Raw genomic sequence first — 15,649 nt, 5'->3', positions numbered from 1 at the left:
AAAATTCAAGGGCAAAATGGTCTCTCTCGTCAACGGATTCATGGATCATTCACAAAGAACCAGCAGATCACCACCTTTTTCTACGCAGTGAACCTTATATCTTGACAATACAACCATCAGCTAAAGGGGTGTCATCGCCTAAAAAAGCAGCAACTTGAAAGGGCGTTTCATCAAGAGGGCAACCTGACACTATAGAAGACATCACAAATGATTTCAACATTCAAAACAATTTCCATTAACTCAGCAGGAAACAATTTCCATTCCTTCCTCATCTTGAATTGAAATGTCATTAACTCAGCGGGAAACCATTGCCCAACATTGGATTAGGATATCAATCACGATCCGGCACTAGATTAGTTGCGACATTTATTGCACAGTCACCACCCAGATTTAAAAGTGATTTTGTATCACAAATGTAACGTAAGCAAACCCAGTAAAAGATGGAACTTCAGTAAGGATAGCATCAAACCTTAATCCATTTGGTTCCGTACAAAATACGTTCCAAAGCAGAAATGAGAAGCCTTGCCGTTGCTTTCTCAAAGATTTTTAAGCAGGCCATTTCACTTTACAGGCTAAAGGTACAGAAAAACAGGTCTTAAATTTCTGGAGCCATCTTCTCAGAGCGAATGAAAATTTAATCCGCACTGATAGACATCAAGCTTGTTAGTAGCCCTATTTGTTCAGCTTAGGCTAGAGTACAGTTAGTTTCACTGAATAATACTTCAATCCAGCAATAAACAGATTATTCTCCTCTTTTTACAAAGATCAGAAAACCAAACCACACCTAGATTTCATGGATACAGACCAGTCGGTCCAATTGATACTTTCAACTGCATACAGTCGAGGGGCTAGATCTTTTACCTTCCATCGCATCCTTCTTTTTCTTACAGTCTGAACAAAGATAAGGACCAGCCGAAGGTGTTGATGGGGCAGAACAGTAACCACCTCCATTATCTGTCATTAGATCTTCGAATGGCACTTGGTCCACTTGGCAGATCGCACAGCGAAATGGGGGGAATTTAGCTTTTGATGGGGAATTCCTACCCAGCCTGCAGAAAAATAGGGATAAAATGTTAGTCTTTTGAACAGCCTAAAATGAGCACGGCAAGTAACACTAGGTGGCAGGGTTGCATTCCTTAAACAAAAATATCAACCTCAACAGCCAAGCGGACAAAGTAATAAGATAAGCTTGTGATGATTGAGGACATTAAATTACACTCTCCGATCCATAATAAGTGTCTTGAATTTAGTACAAAGTTGTAGTACTAACTTTATACTAAACCTAACTTTGTACTAAACCCAAGACACTTATTATGGATCGGAGGGAGTACAAGAGATCAAATTTTACATGGAATAGCCAAAGTAAATCTAAAATGTTCTACCGGCAAGACAGTGAGAAAAGCAGCGCTGGTGTTTATAAATTCAGGGCCTGCAGTGGCAATGTGGCATACAAGATACAAACCAATCTTCAAGACCACCTGCTATGGTACTACTAAAGGAGCAATGCAAACTAACGTAAGTGATATACTCGACAGCCATCTCCAGTAAGAATGTGATGAGCAATGTACTGTTACCATACTTAAGTGATTCAACATAAAAACGACACTGGAAGCTAATTCCTGAAGGATTATCCTATGCCAGAAGTACGCAAGGGAACATCATAAACGGTCAATGCCACCACAAAAGAACAGGAAACTATCAACATGAGTGTCACTACATATTTGCCAACTACACCAGATATATGTACTTAACAAAGAGAGAGGGTAGAAAATAGGTCTAGTAACTCAATAGCACCAAACATAAAGGCAGGCTTGTGCCGAAACAAGGTACATAACATTGATGTTATAAGAACTCTGTGTCCTACACAATTGCACGCGACACAGGAAATGCTGTAACAATAAACTTTAATAATGTTGCACTCTCACAGTATTCTTATGCTATTTTCAAGAAGGCCGTATTAGCGGCAGGATGTCTTCTTTGTAAGTGATATTAGATCAGTACATTGGTTGTTTCTGATCAGTACGTGATATTATATCAGCACATGACATTAAAGCTTGGATCAGAAGCTGGTCGCTCGATCATTTGTACTAAGCTGGCAAGTTGGTTGTGTGTGATATCAGATTAGTAAAGGAAACTAAAATTCACATTGCAATCCAGCGTTCAAATATGACATTATAAGGATCCACCAATGGCCATTTGTAATCGATCTCGGTTGCATCTATTTATACAATTATGAATTTACGATGATATACAGGCTGTGATCTGCATAGGTACAATTATGAAGATCTATCTGCTGCGATATATTTAGGTACATGTATGTTGATCTGAGGCTCTAATCTGTTTAGGTACATTTACGGAATTCTATTGGATGTGATCCATTTACATACAATTATGAAAATCTATCGGTTCTGGTCTATTAGTTATAAGAGGGTTATCGGTTGAATGTTTTGCTTTTTGTAAGACTTATGGGTTGCTGTCTGTGTATATACAATTATGAAAAATCTATTGGTTGTGGTCTATCTTGCTATGCTTTTTGTAAGATTTTCTTGTCTATCACACTTTTTCTGGCTGGCTGTCATGTGCTTTTAGTACATAACAAGAATAGATACCGAATAGCTATAGATGAGATTAAACAACTGACTGAGAAAAACAGTGGACACAACCACTTGTTCTGCACCATCCCAAAACCCTATCATATACATAAAACTGAACCCGTGTGAATGTGACAAGGTGAGATAACAGCAAACGACTTAATGACAACAAAAAGTTCACACATGGCAAATAACTCCATGGCTAAAAACGATGCACTTCACTGATATGCAAAGTAGAACAATATGAACTGGAAAGAAAAATAAGAACATGCCTTTCTTCCAACTTTGCAGAGCCCTCTTCAAATAATTCCTCCACAAAACCAAAGGAAGCAGACTTTTTTCTGTTACCAAGCTTCCCAACAGAACTATGGGACCTCCTACCAAAAAGAAGGGATCTCAACTTGTTCTGATTTTTATTTGGAGATAATGGTGGCGGTGTTGAACAATGGTCAGATGGGATGATATCAACAACTACGCAGGTTGTGTCATCTTTAAGACCACTTGTCTTCAGAGCTTGCTGTACAAGCAAAATTGATCTCAGTTAGATGGTCAAGACAATCAAACATACCATGGAAAGTAGGGATAGTCTAACAACTGCAGCGAAATGCATACACACCTTAACGACCAGCTTTGCAGCCAGTTCTGCAGGTAATCCCCGGCAAGCCTGTGCTGCAGTTTCCGAGGACACTGCATCCCATATTCCATCTGATGCAATTATTAACCTACCTCCAGCATTTGAAAGCTACAAGTATCCAAAATATAGCACTACATCTTAGCCAAGATACGCTACAATAAGATATGTTCCTTGTAGTTTATTCAGAGTCCATACTTCACCTTCACTTGCTTGACATGTGGAATTGGCACGATGAACTCCCCAACATCGGTATCTCCAATTGATCGTGAAAGACACAATCCACCTGGCCAGCATCGGAGAGGACCCACCTAAAAGAACAAACATAACAACCCATGCACAAATCAATATCCAGATATACTTCCAAAGCATTTTCAGCTGTATGTTAAAAAAAATCCCACTAGAGTGCTACCTGCTGTCCGCCGCAGAGGTTCAGCCGGCTGACCTCACCTCCACTCGCTGTGACACGCTCCCGCTCCTCTGCATTCTCCTCCAGCCTGTGGTCCACAGTTAGCAGCGAGACCACACCACCCTGAGTGTCCAGGATGCACCTGGAGTCCCCAACCGATGCTACCGTAACAGTGAACCCATCAACGACGACCAGGGTTGCCGTCGTCCCTGACATCTCCCCTGCGTCAATTCCCAAAGTTAACATTTTCGCGAGGTTGGTCAAGGCATCTAACGGCATTCAAGGTTCTCTCAGTCCCACCCTTGCGCTGGAAGTCAATGTCTGTCTTGACAAAGCCCGCGACAAGCGCGCGAGGCAGCACCTGCAGCCAGTCTTCACGGCTGATGCCCTGCGGCACGGCGCTCATGACGTCCTCCAGCAAGTGCTCCTTGCTGAACACCGCCGCCGACACGCCATTGTGCCCGTCGAAGACCTAACAGCAGCAGATCCAAGAAACGAACATGCCCTTACATCACCGAAGCCAAGAGAAACCAAAAGGGCGACGGGCGAAGAGGATAGCGCGCGTACGGCGAAGACGGAGAAGGCGGAGGAAGGGTCCCCAGGAACGCGGAAGCAGTCGGGCTTGACAAGAAAATAGTCCTCGCCGCGCTTGGCGAAGCCGGAGTGGCCGTACCGCACGAGCGGGCGCTCGGAGCCGCCGCCACGGAGCTCGCGGCCGATCAGCGTGGCCAGAGGCAGCGCCGGGGGCAGCCTCTCCTCCCTTGAGGCGCTCTCCATCACAAACCCCTGCTGCAGCCCTACCTAAGAAACATCCCCCCAAGAGGCCACTCAAATGACGCCATTGCTTGCACGGAAAAGGTCTGCTCAGTGACCCCGAGGATAAGGCACGAAGCTGGATCTGAGATCGCGCGACGTTTCCTCGTATTTGGAGGCAATGGCGTCGCAATGCGGACGGCGGCGAGTTCGGGTTTGGGGAATTCAGCGAGGCGAGTGAAGGCAGAACAGACGGGAAGTGCGGAAAGGATTCTTATGATTTAGAACAAAAATAGGGTGTTTGGTACAAATAACAAAGAGAGAATACAATCTGCAAAGCTTTTCTTTTTTGAAGGGGGGATCTGCAAAGCTATGCGGTGGGGTGGCTCCGTGACTGCATACGGTCTTTTTCTTTTGGGCCGTGCATAGGTGGCAAATGGCGGCTAAACGGGCTCCGCACGCTCCGGGCCCGCCAAATCTGTTTATATTGGCCTGCTTCAGCAAATCTTAGGCCCAGGCACTGCTTTGGTCGGGCCGGCTCAGGCCAGTTTAGCCGGCGCTCGCAAAGAATATACAAAGATAAAGTGTATAAAAAATGTAACCCAGCCACGGCCTTAGGCGGTTTATGGACCGGCACTGCCCGCATAGCATCGTGTCGGGCCGAGCCCGCAACTGGCGGGCACGGTGGGCTCGCGGGCTTTCTTTTGCACGGCCCGTTGGTTAACGATAACTGGGCTATGTTATGTGTACTAGTGCTGTTCTATAGAGATACCCAATAGATTTTTTTTAGACTACCGCGCAAGGCTTTATTTCATTGATATCATATCTAATTGAGCATCCTCAATCAGAAAACAAGGTACAAAATCGAAGCTAGCTACATACTCAGTAGATTGGCGTGCTGCTCCTACTGATAAAAAAAATTCTAATCGAAAATATGTCGAGTCTGTCACTCGTATGACGGTTTGTCTAGGTTTCGGCGATTGCAGTGACACCCAAACCTCTTCAAAGTCAATCTCCTCCGCTCCATCGGGTAAACCCCGATTCGTCTCCCTTCCTCTCGATCTTTTGTCCAAGCTGGTTAGGATTGTGGTTTGGGCCTTATCTTCTTGCCGATCCCACGGCTTTCCACCAAAAACCTTTCATGTGTGCTAGGTCATGCAATCGTACAACACCATTAACCTAGTGTGTGTGCCTTCGACCTCGAGAGCCGTGGAGAACCTCATGAAGAAACAAGACTTACTGGAGGCGGAACGTAAAGGCCTGAAGATCAGGTGGTTAGGGCCCAGGGCGGTTGGTGAGGTTAAGCTTGGGTTGTGGGTAAGTTGGTATCGGAGAATCTGATCTTCGTTGTGGGATTAGCCCAATCAGTTGATCGGATCTGGTGCTCGCTATGTGGTGATGACTGCAAGGATCTGGGGGCTAACATTTTACTTTTCATGTTTCATCAAGAATCCGGTAAAAGTAATGTCCTTAGAGGGTGTGTACAGAAGTTTAGCAATGATCTCTCAGTGATCAAAGGTTTAGTGTCGAATAAAACTTTTGAAGCGTATTTGTCAAATCTGGGTGCAGGTACCTAGCGAAGTTGCCACTAGGGATGATGAATAGAACGAGGTGATTGGTGATGAGATAGGAGAAACTCTGGATGTGGATGTGGGTGGGAATGTGATGGATATTTGTCAAATCTTGCGGATCAAAGTACGGCTGCAAAATGATAAGTTCCTGATGAGAGAGATCATGTTGCAAACGGAGGAATAAGAGAAGGGGTCAGAGCATGGAGGTATCAAGGGAAGAGGAGAAAGAACGGTGGTGTTCCTTTGCCTATGAGTTCCTCCCGGAGTTCTGTATACATGTATAATTATAGGGCACATTGACAAATATTGTGGGGTCAAACTGAAAAGTGGTGATGTGCAGCATTTTGAAAGTTGGCCCAACGACGTATGGACAGTAGTGGGTAGAGAAGCTCGTGGAATGGTGATAGTAGGGGAGGAGGGGGATGGAAAAACAATGACCACATTGTGGGGAGTGGCTCAGTCAACGACGGTATGGACTGAGAAGAGACAAAGAATGAAACCATGTGAAGGAAGTGTCCTTTCATGAGGTCACAAGCCCATTAAAGATGTTGTCAGATGACATATGGGTGAAGGACCTGCAAGGCTCTAAGAAAAGTAAAGAAATGTGTTATTCCAAGAGAAGAAGGTGAGGCCGGATGATGATGACGGGTTTAAGGAGCTGCAGGGCAGAACCCTACTTTTAGGGCATGTGAAGGTAGGGAACATTCCCGTGCACTCGATGCAAAGTGTTGAGAACCAAGCTTCAGTGGTACGTGAGAAGGAGAAGCAAGACACCGTGGTTTTGAGTGTTGGGACATATGTGAGAAAAGATAACGCTGGGGACATACAAAAGGTCGTGTGCTCCAAGAAAGCAAGATCAGAATCGTGTAGTACTTAGGGTGCGTTTGGGTAGCTTGCTTTCCTGCTTTTGCTTTTGAAAATAAAAAAAAAGCTAACCAAAGGGGTATTTCTCAAAGCAAAAAGCAAAAAAGAGGATTGCTTTTCGTAGTACAATTCTCAAAGTAGGTCCACAGGTACTTACGGTTGCTTTTTTACCCATGCTGCCATCCCTTAAGTGAAAAACGTTTCGTGTTTCTCCTCTACCTCACCGAGAGACAGAAACAGTGCCGCCTGGTCCTTCCGCATCGAGCAAGCCAAGCACCAACCGTAGCCGTCGGCGCCCAGCGGCGGCATTCCCCTCTAGCGGCGCAGCTCACCTGCACGCCTTTCCCCAGCCTTCCCCAATCCGTTCCAGCCTGTCCCCCGCCGTCCTTCCACAAGCCCACGACGACTATCCCCCGGCCACCCCGCTCCGACGCAGGTCCCCAGCCCGCCCCACTCCGACTCCCCTCCGAGCCTCCTGCCACGTCGTATCCCGGCCAGCTTGCCCCTGCCACCGCATCACGGGGAGACCCCTCCACTGCTACCCCACTCGAACTCACATCCCCGATGGCGGCTCCTCCGACGGCCACCTTTTCTGTTGGGGATTTGGGGAGCTGGTGTGGGCGCCAACAGACCAGCTGTGGGGCGGGGAGGGGAGGGGAGGGGATCGGTGTCGCATGGGATGGGGAGTCGCGATCGGCCAGGCAAATTAATTGTGGCGGTGCTGCTATGTACAGGGATTCGGAGAGAGGTTCTGCAGAGAAGATGAAAGAAAAGTCAAATCTAAACCAAACAAGCTTTTGTACTTTTCCACGGCAAGAAAAAAAAAGCAGCTTTTTGGGAGAAAAAAAGCAAAGCGGCTTCTTTGAAAAGCAAATCTAAACCAAACGCACCCTTAGTGGTGCCACGGGATGAAGAAGAGTTTGGAAGAGGAGACAGAAAGGCGTGGTGAGCTAAAAAAGTTGAAGAGAGACGTGGAGATGACACCAGTGAATGAAGAGAAGAGCTGAAATGAACCAATAAATGCAAGTCTACATATTCAGCCCCGCGTACAAATGAAAGTTGTGGCATGGAACTGCTAGGGGCTAAGGAACAAGCCGACAGTCCGTGGTCTTCTGGCTGCCCAGAAGGAGGAACCCGAAATCCATTTCCTATCGAAAACTAAACTCAGCGGGAAACGGTTGGAAATTTTCATGTGCAGGTTTCTATGGCAATCCGAAGGTGAATCTCCTGTGGGTTTGCATTGTTGATTTCAACGAGATCTTGTATAGTCATGAAAAACAAGGAGATGACATGGCCGCAGGTGTGTATGGACCGGTTAAGAGATACTCATGTAAGCGTCTTGATCGTGCATTTGCAAACCATGCTTACTGTACTCGGTTTCAGGCTTACGTGAGGCCACTGTTTCTTTACGTCCACGGGTTCGCTCTCCGTATCCAATCCAAGCTGGGAAAGGTGCGGCATATTTTTCTCTTAACGAAATATTTTCTCTCTTCTCGAACGAATCACCAAGACTTTATTGTGTTGGCAGTAATTGTGCCTATTTCAAATATATACAAATGAAAACGAACCAGTGTTCTACTGCAAGGAATGCATGAGACGATATGTAGGACAAGCATTGAGAGAATGCTAGGACATTTCAACAAGCATAGTTATGTGGTATTTCTGCAACAGATAAACTGAAATTAGAGTTACATGACCTATTCAAGGCTGTCACAATACAACCGTTAAATCGAGGATCCTCTGCAGTAGTCGGTCAATAAAAAATTAAAGAGGAAGTCTGGGTTAGTTGTAAGTCAATTATATGTCACATTAGCTGAATTGAACAAATATCAGACACGATTATGAATTTCATGGAGTGGACCCATGGAAATCATACGTTCATTCAAAAGAACTCCAACCAAAACAGTGTCGCTACATTTCCTTTAAGAAATTTGAGAGAGATAATCAAAGCGAGCCTGTATCAAAAGATGAAAGCGTTCAAAGAGAGAAATTAGAAATCAGCTTTTGTCAATACATTTCCTTTCTTTTCATTATATACTATGGACATGACACAAAGAATTACAAAAAAAACTCAACGTAGCCTGATAGGCCAATTAAAAAAAGGCTAATGGCCTCACACACCAGCTGCTGAGATCACACCTCACCACACTGACACAATCAATTGGACTTATTGTCACTCATTGCTGTACTTGAGAACAACCTCGCAACCCCTCAAAACAAGCGTTGAAAGAAAGCCAGGAAAAAATGCAGAAGATCATTTTTGCAGTCCCTACTTTGTACCAGCGTGTCTACCATTTGATGAAAGCCTTCTCCCATCGGTAGCACTTAGAGGTTGCCTTCCAGATCTGTTTGGTCCGTTTGATGGTTTTCTTGACGCTGTTGGTATTTGAGACTGGTTTGGTGTTCTGATAAGCAGAGAACACGCAACAAATGAATTAGTCTTCAAGTAGGAAAATCGATGAATCTTATGCAAATGGTCTACTAAATTGTACTTCCTCCCTTGATTTACACTCTTTTTAAAATATTACAAAATAGAGTGAGATTTTTAGAGGTTGTTTAGATAAAACATGTATTAAGAGCATATTTTCAGCATGCTGATGAAACTTCAATAATAAATAATGGGGCTGCGTGCATCAATAGATACAGAGGCCAATGGTCTTCCCTCCTCTATAAAAAAAGAAGCTCTGTCATTAAGCTTGCCAAACAACATTGTTGAATGTAGGATCACCTTCATGGATGAAATGTTTCTCCTCTTAAATTAAAATGTGCATCAGGGTTCTCTAGAAAATGATGCATTAACCAAACTGTATTTTTCGATCACTAATTAATCATACTGGGATGTCCATGCAACATTTAGGTCATAATTCATAACACATGGTACAGCTTCAAGAAATAACTCGATAGTAATTTAAATAGGATGAGTTTTACTATGGTGATTGATTATGTGTTTTGTTTCCCATGCTACTATTCAAATTAATACACATATTTGTGTACTGTGATGTTAACTATATTATCAGGATAAAATGGTTACCTTGTATCTGAGGTCTCTCTTATCTTTGTTTGTGGTCTCTTGACCTTTGATCCACTCTCAATTACCGAACTATTCATGCTTTGGACATTGAACTGCCATAGTGCATCTGATTCTGAGGAATCACTCGTTGCAATATCAATGTCATCAGAATCATCGGTGTTTGTCGAGCAAAACCGAGGTCTTTGCGGCTCATCTCTCATACCTGAATGGTATCTTTGGTAAAAGAAGTCAGGTAAAGCTGTGTTGTCTCCTTCCCAATCACCGAGTGAGTGATTATTGTTCACCACAACCTTATCTACCCAATCCCCACAAACTGTTTCTCTTTCTTCTCCCATCTGAAAATTTACCCTTGAATTGCTGTCCGGCCACGAAGGAGAATCATTTGATGCCAACAAATCCTGAAGATCAAAGCTTGGTTTCTTTTGTCTCAATGTAGGATTGGATCTAACCTGTAGAAAAATCAAGCAACGCATAATGTATAAAACACCAAAAAGGGAAGCTGAAAGGACAGTGAGTATATGATCAATGCAGTAAAAAGGTACATACAATGTGGAGGATAAAAGGAACATAAATGATCTAATACAAAAGTTCACAGCACAGTTACCTCTATGTTTCCGACATCCTCCATTGGTTGCCTGAAGTTAGTTTGGCTAGACAGCAAATCGCAACTGCCCTGTCGCCTATTTGAAAAACCAGGAGAAGGCGTCTTCGTGTTAAATGCCTCACTGTGTCGGGTAATGTTTTGTTCCGATCCTGAATCTTTTGTTGCTAATGCTGTTTTGAGTCGAGAAACCTGAATAAGAATAGAGATTATGAAAGTCTTGAAAAGGAGGGCAGTAACAAAAGATCATGGTCACACAGTAGAAGGAACAAACCTGCTCCTTCAGCTCTCTAACTTCTCCGGATTCTTTATTAAGTCGAGCAGCACCAAGTTCAACTGTAGAAACACGCTCAGCAAATTTCAAGGTGCTTATGGTTTCTCCAACAGCATCACTCTCCGGACTTATATGAACGAACATCAAGGTTTTGGCCTGACCACCTGTTGATACATTGATATACGCCAATTAAAAACAATGCAAGTTACACTCAGCAGTGAGCACTGATGTGCAGAAATTGCAAGACAGCCTTACCAAGAGAGTCTTGGAGGAGTTGTGTTAGTTTACTATTCCTGTAAGGTACGTGTACATTCTTTTGGGCAAGTGAAGCAATTACATCCCCCAAGGCTGATAGTGATCTGTTAATATGCTGTGCTTCTTTTAACCTTTCTCCGGTGACCTCTGACTTGTCAACCCGTTCGCTGCCTGCAAGATCAACTAAATGCATGCAGCCACGAATAATGTTCCCTGATGTCAAATCTTTTCCTTGAACATGAACGGTTAAGCAACTGCAAGATTAAAAGAATACTGCGTTATATTACATTATTATGTCAAATACTTTGGAGCAATTTAGTTACACAGAAAAGGTTGTGAAATTACCTGTGGGAACGACTACTCCGATCGTTTAATGCAGTGGCACCCACAGCACGATTCTTATGTCCAATATTCATCAATTCCATTACGTCCATTGTAGATGCCACACGTACAAGGCTTGCATCCGGCACGTTAAGTCCATTTTGAGAATTATTCCGAATCTCCAACGTGTATATCGTTAAGGAAATTATAGATATAACAGTTCACGAATTTTCTTACGAAAGCAATATGTAATAAAAACAAACTGGCATAATTTGACAGAATTCAGTAAGGATATCTTTTGTTGAGACCATCATTAATGAGAAGATCCCTGACTTGCTCATTGTAAATCTCGATCATTTGCACAGCAATATCATAGACAAAAGTTCCTTTCCTTTTTTCAGCAAGCTTAAATAAGTCACCAAGTGCCCGATAGTTTACCCCTTGAGTTTGCTCAGTCATGATCTTAGGCCCACTCTACATAAAACAGACAGAGAAGATGTTAAGATATATAGGACCTCTATGGTAAATTCGTCATATAATTTAAAGATATCTTAATTTGTATTGTTCACAATATTTGACAGATTATTGGCATTGTGCCATTGTCCTCACTCCTCACCATTGTGTATGTCTTTCCTGATCCAGTTTGGCCGTATGCGAAGATACAAACGTTGTATCCATCAAGAACAGAGCGAATAAGGGGTTGAGTATCTAAGAACACCTCGTCTGCACAACAGAAAACTCTGAATCTTCTTCGATAGTATAAGATAATGAAAGAAAGGAGAAATAGGGACATGGTAAAATACCTTGAGTTGAAGATGGGCCAAAAACCTTGTTGAAGCTAAAAGATTTCCGTCCTTCCTTTCCAGATTTCGATGGAGTGAGAATCGTAATATTTCCATCATCAATGCAGCCAACAGTGGAAGAACTTACTTGTCCCGGTAAGAAGGGTCGTATCCTACAATATACCCTGATACTACCTATACATATAAAATAAATTTAAGATTTAGACTACATTTTCTCGATGTACCAATTTCCTTTATTGGGTCAGAAACTCAGTGTAAATGTTCAATTGTTCATAGAAAAACTCTAACAATGGCACTAGCACATGCGACATTTGTAATTTGAGAAACTCGACCACAGGAAATAGCACTTGCACATCTAGCCCAATGAGCATCGCTCCGTTCTCGAGTGTAAAAATTCAATCAACAAGCATACCTTTAAGATCTTGCACCTGATTGTATAGCTTTCTATTTTCTTCAAGAACTTTGTGGTAACCTGAGGCGGCATGTGCAAGGCTAAACAGATGCCTTCCTGAAATGAATTTTGCAAATGGGTAATTTTGTAAGTAAAAAAAATATTAAAGTAGTTTAGTGAAGCACTGAAAGCACACTCATATTACCTAATAGGTTGAGATCCTCAACATACTTCATTTGTATATACTCCATACCCACTTTTGTTGTTTCAAGGTTGGCCTTAAGTTCCTAGAGACAAGAAACATGAACAGCAATGTCACTATCAAGAAATATGGATGAAACTGAACACTTAGGTACTACCTCAACATGCTTTGACTGCTGTTGGAGAATTGAATGTTGCTTCAATGTCACTTTACATAATGTTTCTTTTTTTGTTTGTTTATGCTTCAAATAATTCTCTGTCGTATCCATCTACAGAGGATGAAACAAAAGATGATGTTGGATGAGCCAAAAATAGTGTCATAGTAATCCTAACTATCACAGTTAGCTGCATACTTTAGTAGCATAAACAAGAGTAACTCATAGCTTGCCTTTCTGTCACAGTAATTCGGAGTGGTTTCGACCAGGACCTTGCCTTTCGAGAAGGATTTGGTGCCGTCTGTACTACTTTTCAGAGCTGCCTTCACCTGTCCAAATGGATTGGTTTTGGTTGTCAGATTGCCAATTGCAAGTACTACATACTGCCATATGTCAGTATGCGGAAGGATTCCAAAAATAAGATATAAAAGATGAGCAGATGGTACCAAACATACCAATTCATTTTGGCTATTCAATCGATTCTCGAATTCATCGACAAGTTTACTCAACATGGACTCTAAGAGCTGCATAAAAACAACACCAGGGATGAAAAGGGATCCAATTGGCATATATTCCATTTAAGTAGTATACCATCTAGGCATCTAGAAAATAAAATCAAGGAAGCAGATTGACCTACCTGAGGAATTTCATCCGGCCTCTTGTCGGACAGAACCGCGCTAACAAGCATTTTCAGCGGACGCGACCTGGACTGTTTGAAGAAATAACACATCACGCACTGACCCTTCAACAAGATTGCATCACACAAACCAAGACAAGACAACATAGCAATGCAGGAAGCTAACCATGTCACCATAATCAAGATGAGGATCGCCATTGAATCCAGCCTCTTCATAGGGCGCTTCCGCTTCGCTCATCGATTGGCACCTCCGAAACGGCTCTGAGTTCTTCCTCACCAAGGACTTCCCTGAAGCCGACGGCTTCAAGTTCCCCCCATACTTCCACACCCCGGTGCCACCGCATTGCTTCCAGTCACCGTACGACTTGAGTGCCAGCACGCAGTTCACCACCCTGGCGTTCTTCCCGCCCTGCGTCCAGAAAGGCAAAAGGGCGCATGAGGGACACAGGCAGCTCCTTTGAGAGAGTGCGTCTAAAGCAAGGATGCCGTCATCAGCGCTTTGCTGGAGCTGCAAGCAAGGCCGCGTGGGGTACGTGGTGGAACAATTGGGCGCAATGCGCCGACACGAACCTGCTCCAAATCGGAGGCCTCGAAGCACGGCAAGCCGATCTCCTGCGCCGCCACGAGGAAGTTGCGGACGTTCTCGAAGTACTGGAACGCCGACAGCGCCGCGCCGTCCGGCTGCAGAGCCGAGTCTGCCGTGACAACCTGCGTGCGCGCGCGTAACATCACAGCACCCCCACGTGTCATGTCAGCAGAAGCGAGACGGGGGCCGTAAGCGGATCAAATTAACGAACACAACGAGTGCGTGCTTGCCTTGGGGACAGCGCCTGGGTGCACCCTGTTTAGCGCGCCGCAGAGGATCTGGCCGTTGCGTAGGCCGAGGCGGAACTCCTCCTCCGACGGCTCCTCCGGCAGGTCGCGCCCGGCGACTGCCCCTACCACGCGGCGCAGCCACCCCGCCGCCTCGTTCCGCCTCGCAGCTGCACCACCAACCGAAGCAAAATTCAGCGACACGCGGTGACGGCATGAGCGAGCCAGCCGAAGCAGCAGAGACAGCTAATAACAGCCGACGTGAGATGAGGTGAGGGGAGAAGCGCTAGAGGCGCACCGGCTTCGTCCGCCCTGCGGGTGGCGAGGTCGCGGTCGTTGAGGCGGCTCCCGTGCTCCCGCAGCACGTCCTCCACCACGGCGGCCGCGGAGAGCGAGAAGAGCGCCGCCGCTTCCGCCATCCGAGGCGCGGTGCCGCTGCCCTGCCCTGCTCGGCTGGTTTTTGGTTTGAAAATGGACGGTGGAATTAGGCGGTTGCGGAGTAGTCCATTAATGTTCTCTGCGTGGTGGTTTTGTGGGGGTGGTTATAATGGAGGACGGGAAGCGGAGCCGGAGAGGTGGGAGCTTTGTGGGTAGCTGCGACTCTGCTTTGCCTCCCCCTGCATTTCAGTGTTCTTTCGGCTCCTTCGGGTTTAAAAATAAAAAATCGCGGTTAGTGGAATGGATTGTTATATTTTTTTTTCTTTTCTTTTCCTTTTTCAACCTCCTTTCGTTGTCTTCGCCGTTCTGGTGTTTTATTTGAGTAAAGTGCACTCTGCTCTTGACAGGCGTGTTGCTTAGGCTCACCAACAATCAACAAGTCTGTTTTTCTCGGGGAACCATCAAATGATCCGACTTCTTTTTCTCTGTAGATGATTTGACTCTTAATGTAGATCACAGGTTTCAAACATCAATCACATCGTTTTGTTTATTGAATTTGTCATTTTCGAGTGTACGGAACCTCAATTGCACGCAAATTTATCAAAGGTTTACCTACGCAAGTTTAGAATTTTAGATGCATCACCAAGTTCAGTACGGACCTGGTATTTTCGATGCTTGTCCCCTTGCTTCTCAAATCTCAATCCCAGACAGGCTGCTTGGTTGCAATCAGTTAGTATGCCCCGGATATGAATCGGTAATTCGTGTCTATTTAATTGGCACTTGAAGATAGTTTAAGCATTAACTTGCCGTCAAGTTGTTGACGAGCAGTATTTAAGGAGCGTCCATTCAAATTACAAATTCCTCCTCCTCGAAAAAAATATACTACTCCGTATTACAAACTCCAAAACGGAAGATCCAAATTGTGAGCAAAGCAAAGCCCCCCGGCTTTGCATACGTGCTCAGCGCCTCA

General features: G+C 44.4%; 2 protein-coding genes across 2 annotated transcripts; both read right to left on the bottom strand.

The window, feature by feature from the left end:
* Positions 1-447: 447 nt before the first annotated feature.
* Positions 448-4,664, bottom strand: LOC100840555 (probable protein phosphatase 2C 33). The gene is made up of 7 exons (XM_003558054.4): positions 4,199-4,664; positions 3,932-4,103; positions 3,635-3,852; positions 3,426-3,533; positions 3,208-3,333; positions 2,864-3,108; positions 448-1,049 (listed from the first exon to the last, which is right to left on the bottom strand). Exons 1-7 carry the CDS (start codon positions 4,406-4,408, stop codon positions 827-829), a joined length of 1,302 nt encoding a protein of 433 aa, XP_003558102.1. The 5' UTR covers positions 4,409-4,664; the 3' UTR covers positions 448-826.
* Positions 4,665-8,749: 4,085 nt separating this feature from the next.
* LOC100840250 (kinesin-like protein KIN-14F) lies at positions 8,750-14,906 on the bottom strand. Its single transcript, XM_003558053.4, has 19 exons — positions 14,600-14,906; positions 14,305-14,471; positions 14,059-14,196; positions 13,655-13,897; positions 13,489-13,560; positions 13,307-13,375; positions 13,085-13,180; positions 12,855-12,965; positions 12,701-12,782; positions 12,517-12,612; positions 12,105-12,278; positions 11,918-12,024; positions 11,597-11,775; positions 11,326-11,487; positions 10,981-11,234; positions 10,726-10,889; positions 10,455-10,643; positions 9,851-10,299; positions 8,750-9,224 (listed from the first exon to the last, which is right to left on the bottom strand). The coding sequence occupies exons 1-19, from the start codon at positions 14,718-14,720 to the stop codon at positions 9,089-9,091; spliced, it is 3,009 nt and encodes a 1,002-aa protein (XP_003558101.1). The 5' UTR covers positions 14,721-14,906; the 3' UTR covers positions 8,750-9,088.
* Positions 14,907-15,649: the final 743 nt, after the last annotated feature.

Source organism: Brachypodium distachyon, chromosome 1 (assembly GCF_000005505.3).
Source record: "Brachypodium distachyon strain Bd21 chromosome 1, Brachypodium_distachyon_v3.0, whole genome shotgun sequence".
Lineage (NCBI taxonomy): Eukaryota > Viridiplantae > Streptophyta > Magnoliopsida > Poales > Poaceae > Brachypodium > Brachypodium distachyon.
This window is presented reverse-complemented; position numbering and strand designations above follow the sequence as displayed.